We start from the raw sequence: 14,463 nt of genomic DNA on the forward strand, positions 1-14,463 counted from the left end.
CACTTGTCCTACACCTCTCATGTCTCTTCAGAGTGCCAGACTAGAGCCACACTCGACGGGGTATTCGTTCCCCGATGATTCTGTCCAGCAGGATCCCTTGGCTGTGGTTTCGCTAGATAGATGGGGGCAGTGGGACTCTGGTTCATCAAATCATGTGCGTCACTAATTAGATGATGAGACATTTGGCTACCTTAAGAGAGTCATAGTTACTTCCGCGTTTACCTGCGCGTCATTGAACTTCTTCACTTTGACATTCAGAGCACTGGGCAGAAATCAGACTGCGTCAACAACCACCATGGGCCTTTGCGATGCTTTGTTTTCATTAAACAGTCGGATTCCCTTGGTCCGCACCATTTCCAAGTCAAATGCTAGGTGCCGGCCGAGGCAGAACACCGGCCCGAACCCCAGGAGGGGGAACAGAGAGATGCGACGACAGCTGCTGGGGCGATCCACAGGAGGGCCTGGCTCACGCCCAGAGTCAGCGCCGCCCGAGGCGCTTTGGAGTGTGGAAGACGCCTCATCCAGCCGCAGAGCACACCAAGCCCCGCTTCGCGCCCCAGCCCGACCGACCCAGTCGTTAGAGCCAATCCTTATCCCGAAGTTATGGATCTGACTTGCCAACTTCCCTTACCTACATTGTTCTAACACGTCAGAGGCTGTTCACCTTGGAGACCTGCAGTGGATATGGGTACGGCCCAGTGAGAGATTTACACCATCTCCCCCGAAAGAGTGGTTGCAGAAGTCAGCCAGGGCAGGAGCAAGGGTGTCAATGCAGTCCTTGATGGTTTTGGAAGAACAGGGAAGAACCTGTTTTGATGAGAAAAATAGATCGAACTTGTTTATAAACCTTGTCAGGAAAGAACAGAGGAAAGGAAGAGAAAGAGGGAGGAGGGGTGGCCACATGGAGGCCAGAGGTAGAGGAGAGAATAGAGGGAGGGGGAGGGGGAGGAGGAGAGGATGAGAGGGTGGACAGGATTTCCTGGGTTTTAGAGATGAAATGAGAAGCCAGGGCCGTGCAGAGGGCCTGGGAGGGGACAGGAGAGGTAGAGACTGCAGCAGGATTGGTCAGCTCCTGGCAGATTTTAAAGAGTTTGGCTGAGTTGTTATATGTTGCAAAGACGCAGGCTTGGATGTGGGCTATCTTCTTAGTGCAGACAGAGAGCCGTTGTTGCCTTTGGAGCAGGTGGCACGCCAGTTTGTCAGAGGATGTACAAGAAGCTAGCCATTTCCTCTCAGCGACCCTGCATTTGTGTTTAAGGGTGACAAGGTCAGAGTCATACCAGGAGTTGCACTTGGCTTTGGGCTTCAAGCTGATCCTCATGACAGGGGCAAGAAAATCAAGAGTGGAGCATGGAAAGGGCTACATCAGGATGTGAGTCAGCCAGCCAGAGGAGGCAGAGGGGGAGAGAAAGTGGCGGCGAAAGCAAACTGACACATGCTTCATGGGTCGGGTGACCGAGAAGGTAGGTGGCACTGCTTGAGTTGGCTTGGCCGAAGGGATAGAAAGGGAGAGATCGGAGGAAAGGAGAAAGTGATCACTCCAGGAGAGAGGAGTGGTGAGGGGGATAGAGAAGGGGAGGTCTGAGGAGATCAGAACATCCAGAGTGTGCCCTGCAGAGTGAGTCGGGCCAGAGTGGATAATAGAAAGAGAGAGAGAGAGACACAGAGGTCGCCAAAAAGTCCAGAGGAGGGACAGGAAGAATCCAGCTGGATGTTAAAGTCTCCAAGAAAGCGGAGTTGAGTGGTTGTGGCCAGGTATTTAGCCTTAGAGGGAGTTTACCACCATTCCCAAGCAACCCGACTCTGAGAAGACCCGATCCCGGCACGCCATAGGCCGCTAACGGCCTAACACGGTGAGCCTCGATCAGAAGGACTTGGGCCCCGTGAGCGACGCTGTGGAGTCTTCTGTGCGCCACATTTCCCGCGCCCACTGCCAGAAGGGGATTCGGTGCTGGGCTCTTCCCTCTTCACTCGTCATTAAGGAGGGAATCCTGGTTAGTTTCTTTTCCTCGCCTACTAATACGCTTAAATTCAGCAGGTTGCCACGTCTGATCTGAGGTCCTAGTCGGGGAGCAGAAAGCAGCTGAGTATGCGCTGTCCCGATCTGCGGCCGAAGCCCACCTGGTCGCAAGGCCCACGCTCCAGCGGCTGTGGGACCCCACAGACAGCCACACATGGCACGGCACGGTGCCCCGGGGTAGTGTGAAGGTTCGGCAGGCTTTTTTAAGGCCTGCCGCCACCACAACTGCCGGGGCACGCCGGCCCTCCCAAAATCTCCACAGACAGCCCAGCACCCTGTCTAGCTTCCCCACTTGCAAGTCCGCTGAGACCATCGTGGTTTAGAAAAATGAAATAAAATATTAAAAAAACAAAAACAATCCAGCCGCTCAGCTCGGGAAGCCTGCCCGCCGCAGCACGGCGGGGGGCTTCCCACAGGGATGGAGGCAAGCCGATCCACCACCGACCCACCTGACTTATCCTTCCCTGACCCCCTCTACTCCCCTTTGGGGGGGCGAGGGATGGAGAGGCAGACCAGAGACAGCACAGCAGGGGGTTTGGGTGGGACCGCTAGAGTCTTCAAACCCCAGTCTGGCCACACAGGGCCGAGCTCCAGGTACCTGGGCAAGAGAAAGGTTGCCTGCTGCGCAGGCGGGTCTGGCCATTGCTCGCCTACGGATGTGGGTGGCCGGAACCTCAATGTCTGCCCATCAATTAAGCCCGGCTGCGCCATGGCTCGGGGCTCACCCGGTGTGCTGGGACCCTATCCACCTGGGGAAGTGTCCCTGAAGAACATCCAGGTTTACCTTGGCTCCCGGCTGCCCCCACTGCGGACTTCCCTGCCGACCGTGGTGCGCCCACCAACACCCAGCCGCTGGCAGGTCAGAGAGAGGAGCGTGCCTCACGGCAGGCACGGCAGCTCAGGGGCCGGGTCGGTGAGGAGAGGGCTCCTCGGGGCTCCCTATCCAGTGCGTGGTTAGGAATGACCCTGGCTGGTTAACCCAACCCTGCCAGGCATCCCTGTCTGTCTGCTGGGTCGCGAACGGCCCTCCAGTGGAAGGGAATCTTGGTCCCTGGCGCCTGGTCCCCACGCACCCCAGCCGCGGACCACTCCACTGGCCAAACTGTAGCACGAGGGGCACCCTGGACTGTGGGTGTGCGCATCTGGGACGCAACTGAGGTCAGGCCCACGGCTCTCACTCCGGCTGCTCCTCCGTTAATGATCCTTCCACAGGTTCACCTGCAGAAACCTTGTTATGACTTTTACTTCCTCTGGATAGTCAAGTTTGATGGTCTTCTCGGCACTCCCTCAAAGCCGTTGCCGACCCCAGCTGGGCCGATCCGAGGACCTCACTAAACTACCCAAATTGGTAGTAGCGATGGGCGGTGTGTACAAAGGGCAGGGACTTGCAAGTTTATGATCCGCACTTACTGGGAATTATTCCTTGTTCATGGGAAATAATTGCAATCCCCAATACCCATCACAAACGGGGTTCAGTGTGTTACCCGCACCTGCCGGCGAATAGTAGGCACACGCTGATCCGTTCAGTGTAGCGCGCATGCAGCCCCAGACATCGAAGGGTACCACAGACCTGTAATTGCTCGATCTCGTGTGGCTGAACGTCACTTGCCCCTCTAAGAAGTTGAATGCTGACCACTGGGGGTCGCGTAACTAGTCAGCATGGAGGAGTCTAGTTCGTAATCGGAATTAACCAGACAAATCGATCCACCAACTAAGAATGGCCAAGGACCACCACCCACAGAATAGAGAAAGAGCTATCAATCTGTAAATCCTTTCTTTGTCCGGGTGAGGTTTCCAGTTAAGTCGCAGTCTCCACTCCTGGTGGTGTCCTTCCGTCAATTCCTTTAAGTTTCAGCTTTGCAACCATACCCCCCCCCCCCAGAACCCAAAGACTTTGGTTTCCAGGAAGCTGCTCAGCGGGTCATGGGAATACCACCGCCAGATCGCTAGTCAGCATCGTTTGGAACTACGACGGTATTGGATGGTCTTCGAACCTCCGACTTTTGTTCTTGATTAATGAAAACATTCTTGGCAAATGCTTTCGCTTTGGTTCGTCTTGCACCGGTCCAAGAATGTCACCTCTATCGGCACAATACGAATGCCCCCGGCCGTCGCTCTTAATCATGGCCCCAGTCCGAAAACCAACAAAACAGAACCGGAGCCCTATTCAGGCGACCGGCCTGCTTTGAACACTAACTGTTTCCAAAGTAAATGTTTCGGACCCCCAGGACACTCAGTGAAGAGCCTCAAGGGGGCGCCTCACGGCAGAACACCAGCTCAATCCCAAGATCCAACTACAAGCTTTTTAACTGCAGCAACTTTAATATACGCTATTGGAGCTGGAATTACCGTGGCTGCTGTCACCAGAATTGCCCTCCAATGGATCTTCGTTAAAGGATTTAAAGTGTACTCATTCCAATTACAGGGCCTCGAAAGAGTCCTGTATTGCTATTTTTCTTCACTACCTCCCTGAGTCGGTAATTTGCGCACATGCTACATTCCTTGGATGTGGTAGCCGTTTCTCCCGCGATCACTGATCAGCACACCTGCAACCCTATGCGGATGCCTGTGACCGTCTTCCTGTGTTTAGCCCATTGTCAAGCTTTATACAATGTTGCAGCTGTCTCTAGGCTCATTTGTTTCTTTCGCAGGACCTATCGTCATTACTCCATGCGGCCCACTCGTCCCAGCATTTAGGTAACATGTGTTTGTGTGGTGGTTCTTCGTCCCAGTACTTTCACGGAGCTCAAGATATTCAAGTACATAGGTCGACTGTCTATATAGAAAGAGAAAAGAGGAGCTGGAGTATGTGGGGGTTGTGGGTGTTTGTAAGTGTTGTACCCTATATGGCCGTCCTTATCCCCAGAGGGAGGAGTCCCTCCCCATGAAATCTTCCCGCATTCTACCACCCCCAGGGGGACTTTCGGGTAGCAGCCTCACAGGAAAGGGCTCCCCTTTGGGGTAGAAGGGACAATGCCTAGTGCTTTGTCCAGAGAGCTCTCCTGTGCCAGTAATGAAAGAGTGCAAAATTAAGTGCAATTTGTTCCTAGGTATCAGAAGCCTGAGCCTTATACATTATGCCAGCAGGCACGCATGCTGAATGATGGCAAGCCACCACATGGGGCTTAGACCTAGCATCAAAAGTGCAGAAAAAGGAAACGTTATGTTTGAGGGTCATCCATGAGTGGAGTAGAAGGGGGAGAACTTTGGTTCCCCACACCCAGGAGCCCTGATCTGTCCCTCTAGACCCACAGCACCCTACCTACAGATAGACTCGCCCTCTATCCAACGCATGCCCCATCCTTCCCTTCAGATACATGCAACCAACCTTTCTATGCTCACATGCCACACCATTCCATTCACACCAAGATGCCCCTATTGTTCCCTCCAGATCAACATGCCCCATCCCTCATTCACACCTAGATACCCCACCCTTTCCTCCAGACAAATGCACAGGTGTCCCAGATCCCCCCCCCCAGACCCCAATTCCCCAGCCATCACTCCACACGCAGATTATGACAGCCCTACATTCCCAATCCCCCTATTCACACCCAGATGCCCCCTCATGTCCACCAGACCTACATACCACCATGCTTCCATTAACACAGATACCCTCCTACCTCTATTCACATACAAATGCCCCCATCCCTCGCTCCAGAGAGGTGCTTCAGATCCACGTGCACCATGCCTCCAGATATTTATGTCCCAATCCCTCGATTCACATGCAGATGTCCCAATCCCCCTCTCCAGACCTACACGCCCCATCCCTCCATGCTTCTGCTTACACCCAGATGCCCCAATCCCACATTGACTTGCATACCACATACTTCCCCACCTTGTCCATCCATACCCAGATGCCCCATCGCTTCATTCAAACCCAGATTCCACCCCCTCCTTTCCCTTTAAACACATGTTGCACATTCACATGTCACCAATCATCCCACCAGGACCAAGTGCCAAATCCGTCACTCCAAGCCCAGCAGCCACCATCCCTCCCTTTACATGCCCCCACTCACAAGTAGATACCGCAGTCCTAAATGTCCCCATTCACACTCAGATGCCTCATTTCTCTTTCCAAACACACGTTCCAGATTCAAATGCCACCTCCCTCCAGACCCACATACTACCATCACTCCCTCCGAACCCACACAAAGACACCAACATCAGTCCGTCCATAACTACACCAAGATGCTCCATCCCTCTCCCCAGAGCCACACCCATATGCTTCACATCTACCTCCAGACTCACACACAGATGGCGCCATCCACCCTGTCTCTAGAACCACACCCGGATTACCCCATCCCTTCAACACCCACATGCTCCCATTCCTCCCATAGATCAATATTCTTCTCTCCAGACATACCTAACCCACACCTCCTTTCATACCCAGATGCCCCCTTCCTTCCCACTAGAGTGCTCCAGCCCTCACTTAGACCCACATGCTCCATCATTCCCAACATGCACGCATTATATGCCCTGTCCCTCCATTCCAGATCCATTATGCCCCCCTCCGATCCGGACTCCACCAAGATGCCCCATCCTACCTCTACACACCAAGATGCCCCCATCACGCCCCCGACCAATAAGCCTCCATCCAGACACACACATATGTGCCCCATTCCTCCCTCTCAGACCCACACCCAGATGTGCCATACGTCCCTCTTTGACCCACACCAAGATGCCACCATGCCTCTAGACCCACACCAACATGCAGCATGCCCCATCCCTCCATTCCAGACCCCACAAAGATGCCACAAACCACCCCCCACACCCCACCCCGACCCAAACCATGATGCCTCATCCTCCCTCCACACAGGAAGATGCCCCCATCCTGCCCTCCAGACTCAAACTTAGATATCCATCTCCACACACCAAGATGCCCGATCCCACCCTTCAGACCCAGACAAATTTGTCCCATCCCTCCCTCCAGATCAATGTGCCCCATCCCTCCCATACCCACAGCAAGATGCCCCGAACCGTCCCTCCATACCCACACCAGGATGCCCCATCCCACTCTCCCGATGCACACATATGTCCCCATCCCACCCACACCAGGATGCGCAATCCCACCCTCCAGACCAACAGATGCCCCATACCTGTTCCAGACCGACACCAATGTGCCATCATCCATTGCAGACCCCACCACGATACCACTATCAGTCCCTCCACACAGCAAGATGTCCCCATCCTGCCCTCCAGACCAACACCAATGTGCCCATCCATCCATTGCAGACCCCACCACGATACCACCATCAGTCCCTCCACACAGCAAGATGTCCCCATCCTGCCCTCCAGACCAACACCAATGTGCCCATCCCTCCCCCAACCCACAACGATGTGCCCCCTGGCCCACACATCAAACCCACACCAATATGCCCCCATTCTCTCTCCAGACCCACACCAAAATACCCCCATCGCACCCTCCAGATTCACACAGATGTCCCCATCCCACCTACACCAGGATGCCCAATCCCAACAGATGCCCCATACCGACACCAATGTGCCACCATCCAATGCACACCCCATTCACCAAGATACCACCATCAGTCCCTCCACACAGCAAGATGTCCCCATCCTGCCCTCCAAACCCACACCAATGTGCCCCATCCCTGCTCCCAGATCCATGTGCCCCCATCACTCCTCCCAGATCCACACCAATATGCCCCATCAATCCCCAGACCAATGTGCCCATCCCGCCCATCAAACCCACACCAATGTGCCCCACCCCCTCCCTCCAGACGCACACCAATGTCCCCATCCCACCCAAACTATGATGCCCCATCTCTCCCCCAGATCCACACCAATGTGCCTCATCCCTCCGACCAGACCCACAACAATGTGCCTCCATCCACTCTGCAGAGCCACACCAAGATACCCCATTGCACCCTCCAGATTCACAGAGGTCCACATTACCACCAACATCAAGATGCCCCATCCCACCCAACACGTCACCCCCCGAACAACTGATGCACCATACCTATTCCCAACCAACACCAATGTGTCTCCATCCATCCGTTGCAGCCCCCACCACGATGCCCCATCCTACCCTCCAAACCCACACCAATATGCCCCATCCCACACCTAGATGACCCATGCCACCCTCCCAACCCATCTCTCCCTCCACACACCCATGTGCCCCCATCCCTCACTGCAGACCCACACCAATGTGCCCCATCCCTCCCAGACCCACACCACTGGGTCCCATCCTTTCCTCCAGACCCACACCAATGTGCCCCATCCTCCATACCCACACCAGCGTGCCCCTATCCAACCATTCAGACCCCAAGATGCCCCATCCCTCCCTCTAGAGCAATACCACAATTCCCCATCCCCCTTGCAAACCCACAGCAAAAAGCCCATGTGCCTCTCCTGAACCACGCGCAGATAGCCCCAGCCGACCCCTCTAAAACCACCCATCCTACCCACACTCTCATCAAACATTAAATTCCCCCATTAGCCACCTTTGATCAGTTAAACACCACCATCCACTGTCCATGCACTGTTCCTTTTCTTAGCCCTCTATCCGCTTCATGTTGAATAGATTAAAACGATGTTTTAAAGTAAATGTAATGTTTGGCTCCTCCGTCTCCATCTGGTGTCTTGCAGGAACTTTCACGGTATCCCGAAGAAAATGCAAATTGTAATCGCAGCCAGCCAACCAAGAGCACAGATTCCTGCTGCTCTTGCAGCCGGAGGCTTCCCGGTCCCGCTCAGAATCATGACGATGCAGGACACGACAAAGTCGGACACTCCATCTGGTGTCTTGCATAAACGTTCCGTTATCCCTAATAAAACGCCCACCTTAACGCAAGCAACAAGCCAAAAGCACACAGATTCCGGTTGCACTTGCACTGGCAACCGAAGCGTCCCCACTTTCCGCTCACTAAAATCACAATGGTGACGTCGAAAGTCACGTGGAGAAGAGTAGTCGTGATGTTGCTATGGTCCGTTTTTCGAATAGGAACTAGACACTACCATCACAGTAAGGCAGGCATTGTGGAGTTCCGGGTTTAGAGTAAAGGTGCCGGGTGCGTGCCCAACGTAACGTGTACGCACAGGCTGTGACTTACAACTTTGCTGATAACGTTAGAGGAAGCGACCCTACATTTCAAACCAAATAGCGCTACTGCTGCCGGCTCATGGCTTGCGCTGAAATTGACACGAGCTGCACAGAGCCAGGGTCTATGGAGACGCTGGACCAAAGCGCCGAGACAGGTCCCGAAGATCTTCAGCAAGGTGAGCTTTTAAAAGGTAAATGGAACGTAACCTTGTTCTCATTGCACAGTCGGCAGGTGATCCTGCCCAGCACTTGCCGTTACGATGCGTGGGATGAAAGTTAAAACGCTATGCACAGATGGGGAAGGAGATAGCGCTCTCCTTTAATCAAGGATGTTGCTCTTTATTGCGACGTAGACCGGCTGTGCTCGTTGGCACCGTATTTCTGCTAGTCCTGGATTCCAGTGTTGAGTTGTGTTCCGCCAATACGGCAGCAGAAGGGTAGTGCTGAGAGTGATCCTGTCTGGTTAGGTTGCCAGTGCTGTCAGTTACCTGGTCAAGCTACCAGGGTTGCACATCAGTGGAGGGCACTGTGGACAACCCTCAGTTTGTTGACCACTCTTCAGTAATGTCCTGGCCACTGCTTCTTCTTCTTCTTCTTCTTAATTATCGGAAGCGTGGGCGGACCCACGCAGGCGCTTCCCCATCCTATAGGATGATGTGCACCGTACCCACTAATTATTATTTGGCTCCATTTAAGCTCACAACTACTCCCACCTCCCCGTCTGCCTCACAAAATCCAACATCACACTACTCCTCCTCCTGCCTCTCTCCCCATCACCTCCCAGTATAATCCTCTCACTCAACTCAGCCACTCCCAACGCATTCAACCGAACCCTCATCAATTCTCTCTCCGTAACATGTCTTTCACACCTAATCAAAAAATGTCCCACCGTTTCAGGTATCCCACACACTGCACAGTCCCTTGATTCACGCTTCCCTATTAGAAATAGACAGTCGTTCAGCCCCACATGACCTATCCTCAACCGATTCAGTATCACCTCCTCCCCCCTCCTCCATTCTGAACTCCCTGCATCCACCGACACTTTCCCACGAACACCGAACATCCACCTGCCCTTCACCCCATTCACCCACCTCTCCTGCCATTCATCCAGGACCCGTCTCATCATCACAGCCTTCACCTCATCCACACTCAAAGGCAACCTCACCTCAATCGCTCCCCTCCTCATACCCTCACCCGCCGCCAGATCCACCAACTCATTTCCCAAAATGCCACTGTGACTGGGAACCCACGCCAACTCCAAATCCATACCTCCGCGCACACACCGATCAATCTTCATCCTAACTGGCCACTGCTTTACGTGGGATTAGACATTGAGGGGCGGTTCATTTGGGGGCGTGACCTAAACGTAAAAGGCGTGGCCTAAAGGAGAGCATGTAAAAATGAACAGGGGTGTTCTCGTCTACAGATCTAAGTGTATACTGCAACACTGCTTGTACAACCAAAACGTGTGGTCCTGGGCAAATCATTTAATTACACTGTTGAGTGTGAGGCTTTTTTTAAAAAGAGAGGATGTTGACTGATTTTAATATAAAATACAAGCAGTCCTTGCATTTCGGGAGGGGCTTACCAACAACTTTTTTACTCAGGGGGCTCGACATAAAAAAGTTGGTATAACACTGCCATTGCAGCCAGGGCATGGCTTTAGAGCCCAGCGCCTGCACGTGGGTGTGCTGCCGACAGGGTAAGGTGACAGGTGGAAGATGTTGGTTACGAAAGCGCACTACCAGTGACCCTCATGTCCCCCCACCCCAACAAGCAAACAGAAAAGTTTACAAATGGTTCTGTTTTTAAATGCACTGGGGTGTCCTCTGGTGTGAAGGGCACAATGCCTGCTCGCAGGGGGCGTTGTGTAGGAAATAAGAGACAGTTATGACAGTGCGAGGAAGAGAGGGTGGTTGCAGGGGAGGAGCGGGGCAGCTAGCACCCATCCCCCCTTTATTCTAATGTCTCCCTTCTCTCTATTCTTTCTTTCTTTTTCTTTCTCCTGCCTCCTAGCCACTCGTTCCTTCCTCCCTTGCCCCGCCTCCTCTCACTTGAGTGAACTCCTCCTCTGCCCCCTCAGAAGGCCTCACCTGTCCCTCCCGCCTGTACTTATTCTGACATCTTTCACTACCCCGGCGTTGTCTCCGTCTCCTGCCGAGAGTCTGGCTGCCCCCCTGGTTGTCCCGCCTCCCCCAGTGTCTGTCACACTGTGGGCTGTGCCTCTCCACTGTGCTGTGCAGGACTGTTGTTACTTCGTTGTGCGCCCTGTCCCGCCCTGAGTGCCCCGTCCAGCACTTATAGAGACAGCCATGCCACAGCACACTTATTGGGGCCGCCCCTTTGTTTCTTGCTCATTTTTCTTTTTAAATCCAAAACCAAGCTGTGGTATAGAAGGCTGGGCATCTTTTGAGTCCTGTCATGGGGTTAATGGGTCAAACATTAACACCCTTTTGTCTCCACTCCTGTTGTGCCTGTTACTCTCGGGCCCACGTTGTAAATGGCCCAACAGGGAGTGGAGACAAAAGGGTGTTAATGGTGGATCGGGCGCTGTGCGTTTCCTGAGAAGTGACTAATACAAGTGCCAGCCAGCCACAGCTTCGCGCAAACTAGTTTGAGCGAAGCTATGACTGCCCTGCACTTCTGTCAGTCACAGTTGCCTGACTTGATGATGGCGGGTTAATCTCCCGTTGTGGCTGCGGCCGTGGCGGGACAGTGACCCGCCGTCAAGTGGTGGGACCCTGGAAGTCACTGGCCCACTTAAAGCACTGGTCCTGGCTTAAATGGATGGAGGGCAGTATGGGCACCCTCACTTTGTTGACACTCGGAGTTGCTTGATGCTTCTGAGGTTCAAGGATGCTTCCTGGGAGGGTGTTTTTTTTTTATTCTCTCTGCACCCTCTCACAGCCCCTTCTGTTACGCAGTTGGCCTGGGGCCGTCTCCAGCTCATTGCCAGTGCAATGTTCTTAATGTTGGGATGCCAAGGATGACACAGAGCTGGCTGCTGTGGTAAGTGCCTTTTATTGTAGGTAGCTGTGTCAGCCAGGTGAAGCATAGTTGGAGCAGGGTACTGGGCAACCTTACCCCACATAGATGGTTATCAACCAGTGGTGGAAATGGCAGCGCTGGTCATTGGGCCGGCTCTCGCCGGATCCGAGATCTGGAACCAGATGTTAAGCCGGATCCTGGGATCTGGGCAGAATCAGCCGCCGCAAACCCATGCTCTGCGTTACTTAGAGAAAAAAAAGAAAAGGCCTGTGACCGCATGGAGTAGGGGGGCGGAGCAGCTTATTGCCGCCATGAGCGCTCTGCTTGCTTCGCCCCCCTACGTGTACACAGCAGGACTTTGATTCAGGTCGCAGCTACAGGAAAAGCAAACTGTAACTTCCTCTGGTGACCCCGTGCAAGGAGTCACCAGAGGAAGTTAGTCCTCAGCCATGACCCGGTTTAGTTATTTATTTATGCAATGTATGTCGGATACTTGTATCCGACAAACATTGCATAAATAAATCTATATTTACAGGTATCTGACAAACATTGCATTAGTAAATAAATACCCCTATTAACATTTAAACTATCCCACAGGATTAAGCCACCTAGCTGCTTTCCGAGGGGAGCTGCATGAGCTGTGCCGGGTGTGGTTCAAGTAAAAGAAAACGTTGCTTATGGCGCACAGAAATCACCCTGTTTGAATAGTACCCAAATATATATAAAATGGGAGGCAAATTGTGTATTTTAATGAATATTTACTCAGCAACACTGGTCAAAGCTATTATCCGCATAGTGAAGTAACTCGTCACCAGTGACATGGAAGTGGTTTAAAGTGGAATGGATGGTTTGGAAAAGAAGCAGCATGAAAGAAATAGCACTTTTTTAATCCTATTATTTTGGACATTTCCTTTGATCGGATGTCTGCCCCCCCCCAAACCCTCCTCCTTGGGAACGCCCCCCCAACTCCACCCCCACCCCGGACCTTGTGGGACCAGGGTCGGACTGGGAAAAGGAAATAGGCCCGGTCACCCAAAAAAAAGTGGCCCATCCCTCGCCTCACGACCCTTGACCTCTGATGACATCACCGGAAGTGATGTCATTTGACCCCGTGGCATCCCGGGAAGCAATGAAACACAACCTTTCACCCCTTGACAAAACAGGAAGTGGCATCGAATAGCATTGTTCCTAAGTACACTAAATTACTGTGACTCCAAGCAGATGTCCAAGGCCAAATGATAATGTTATTGTATAGCACTTACGCTTAAGCTCTTTTTTATGGAACAAATATGCATACAATATCACCCAACCTGTGTTGGTACTCATTGATCGACCTAGGAAGGATGAAAGGCTTTTTGAAAAAGAAAAAAAAATGTGCATTTTTTTCTCCATATTCCTTTCTTGCAAACCGGCCCAGGCATGTCCAGAAACCGGCCCCCACTCCCCTGGGACGATTTCGGCCCAGCCACAGGCCGAAAGGCCGAGGGGACAATCCGACCCTGTCCTCCACCAAATTGTATCCATTTCCACCACTGGGAGATGGGGGTTGGGGGGGAATGTGAAAGGGATCCCACAAGGGTGGTGGGGCGGAGTTTCGAGGAGGCAGAGTTCGGAGGGGGCAGGGCTGGCAGTTGAACTCCGATCAAATGATGTTCATGTTAATGGTATTTATACTGCGCACCGTCACCAATAGAATTGGTCCTCAGGCAGATCTGAAAACAAGAAGGTGGGGTCGGTTAGTCGGGTGAAGAGGGAGTAGTAGGAAAGTGAGAGAAGTGGTATTCTGTTGGATGCTTCAGTTCGGTTTTCCCTGTGCGCTGAGCTTTGGTGTGAATATCGATGGGAGATGTTGTGTGCTGTTGCTGCGGTTTATGTCTTATTTGTTGTTGCGGATGTTTGAAATAGTTTAAAAATGGGGTAATTTCTTTCATGTCTTTAAAAGTACACTAACCATAGTAAGATACGCGTGTCCATACACACGCCTGTACATTACTATGGTTTGTGTACTTTTCAAGCCATCTTATCAAGACTACAAATACCAGTATCTGTTTGGGAAAGGCAATGATCACTGAGTCCCCAGGTTTGCGGGCTTCATAATGTAATCTGCTCTGTGTGCACAGTGTGCTCGCACAGTGCAGCTTACATTAATGAGCCCGCAAATCTGGATGCTCGGTGATCCGCCCCAATCTACTTTTTTGGTAATATTAGGGGCAGATGGCATTTTAACAAATAAAAAAAAAAAATCTGCAGGAAACTCGTGTATAGAGGGCTCTGTCCAGGTGCTCTGGTACAAAATACATGCAAACCTCCTAATTTGCATATGGGATGCACCAACAGATGTGACTTCACAGAAAAAGACATTGCAAGGAGCATCATCAGTCTTTGATACTTGGCG

The 14,463-nt window shown here is 52.5% G+C and overlaps 1 protein-coding gene across 2 annotated transcripts in view; it reads left to right on the top strand.

Annotated features, from left to right (window-relative positions):
• The first annotated feature begins 8,986 nt into the window (after positions 1 to 8,986).
• The window catches only part of TSEN34 (tRNA splicing endonuclease subunit 34), a 229,371-nt gene continuing 223,894 nt past the window's right edge, over positions 8,987 to 14,463 (top strand). Inside the window, exon 1 of one of the 2 annotated variants that reach the window (XM_069637307.1) lies at positions 8,987 to 9,271. In XM_069637307.1, the coding sequence (XP_069493408.1) occupies positions 9,160 to 9,271 (112 nt within the window). In that variant the 5' untranslated portion in view covers positions 8,987 to 9,159. The remainder of the gene's footprint in view (positions 9,272 to 14,463) is intronic. The other variant, XM_069637317.1, reaches the window with a different exon arrangement.

This window comes from Ambystoma mexicanum, chromosome 1q (genome assembly GCF_040938575.1).
Source record: "Ambystoma mexicanum isolate Mex_15411 chromosome 1q, UKY_AmexF1_1, whole genome shotgun sequence".
Classification (NCBI taxonomy): domain Eukaryota; kingdom Metazoa; phylum Chordata; class Amphibia; order Caudata; family Ambystomatidae; genus Ambystoma; species Ambystoma mexicanum.